Below are 1,343 nucleotides of genomic sequence, written 5' to 3' on the forward strand. Positions count from 1 at the left end.
GAGGCGCACGGCCGCCGCGGGGTCCCCTGCGCGACAGCTCTGTCAGCTGGGAACATGCACTCCAGAGCATGGGCCCAGTGCATGGGGAGAGCCCTGGCCTTAGGAGCCGAATGTACTTTGGGAGGTTGGGCTGCAGGTTCCAGATGGGGCCTGAGTTCTGGGTGGCTTTGAGGGTGTCAGCTGTGGGGGGCTAGACTTTGGGGCCGAGGGCCTGGGGGTCAGGGTCCTTACCGACTCCGTGGGCCCCAGCCTTGCATGCATAATGGAGCAGTGTCATGTCAGTCAGCCCGTCACGATCATTCACATGGCAGCCTCGACGCAGAATCTGTAACAGGAGATAAGGAGGGTTACCCAAACTTGTGGAGGACCACTCTCCCTCCCTCCCTGGCCTTCCCGGTGTCCTTACTTCATTGCCGATGACATCTATCTTGTGCTGGACTTGGGGCACCCACTGGCGCACAATGGCAAACAGCTCTGGGATGGTGGTCTGCGGGTCAAACAGAATCTCCTGGCACGCCGGGTCATTGGGGTCGAAGAAGGTGAAGGCTGGGGTGGCAAGAGGTCAAGGTCACCTTAGGCAAACTGATCCCCTCCTTCCATCCTGAGGCAGGAAGGCTCTCGGTCTTTGCCTTAAGAGCCTCTGGCGGGGCTCAGTGGCTCAGCCTGTAATTCCGCGCCTTGGGAGGCTGAGGTGAGTGGATTGCCTGAGCCCGCGGGTTCGAGACCTGCCTGAGCAACTTGGCGAGACCTCATCTCTACAATAAATCAAAAATTAGCCGGGCGTGGTAGCATGTGCCTGTAGTTCCAGCTACTTGGAGGGCTGAGGCGGAAGGATTGCTGGGAGCCCAGCAGGTCGAGGCTGCGGTGTCCGGGAGCGGCCACTGCACTCCAGTCTGGGCGGCAGAGTGAGACTCCAACTCAAAAAAAACAAACAAACAAACAAAAAAAAGAGCCTCTAATGCAGGTTCTCAAACTGGTGGCACAGGGGCCACAGTCAACCCACAGGAATTTTCTGGGTGGCCAGCACCAGGTTTCAAACTCAAGAGGTTTCCCATAAACCTCATAAAAATCTGGATGCCGGCCAGGTGCGGTGGCTCATGCCTATAATCCCAGCATTTTGGGAGGCTAAGATGAGAGGACTGCCTGAGCCCACGGACTCAAGACCAGTCTGGGCAACTTGGCGAGACCTCATCTCTATAGTAAATCAAAAAATTAGCTGGGTGTGGTGGCGCGTGTCTGTAGTCCCAGCTACCTGGAAGGCTACAGTGGAAGGATCACCTGAGCCCAGCAGGTCGAGGCTGCAGTGGCCGTGAGCATGCCACTGCCCTCCAGTCTGGGTGACA

At 57.6% G+C, this 1,343-nt stretch overlaps 1 protein-coding gene across 1 annotated transcript in view; it reads right to left on the reverse strand.

Moving 5' to 3' along the window:
* Positions 1-1,343, reverse strand: part of CLIP3 (CAP-Gly domain containing linker protein 3) — a 15,521-nt gene that overhangs the window by 8,730 nt on the left and 5,448 nt on the right. The window contains exons 2-4 of the mRNA XM_021706776.1: positions 407-546; positions 232-325; positions 1-26 (exon numbers count right to left, since the gene is read on the reverse strand). The exon at positions 1-26 is cut by the window's left edge and continues 121 nt beyond it. Coding sequence (XP_021562451.1) covers positions 1-26; positions 232-325; positions 407-546 — 260 coding nt within the window. The remainder of the gene's footprint in view (positions 27-231; positions 326-406; positions 547-1,343) is intronic.

This window comes from Carlito syrichta, unplaced genomic scaffold (genome assembly GCF_000164805.1).
Source record: "Carlito syrichta isolate Samal-C Ts95f unplaced genomic scaffold, Tarsius_syrichta-2.0.1 Scaffold315987, whole genome shotgun sequence".
NCBI lineage: Eukaryota > Metazoa > Chordata > Mammalia > Primates > Tarsiidae > Carlito > Carlito syrichta.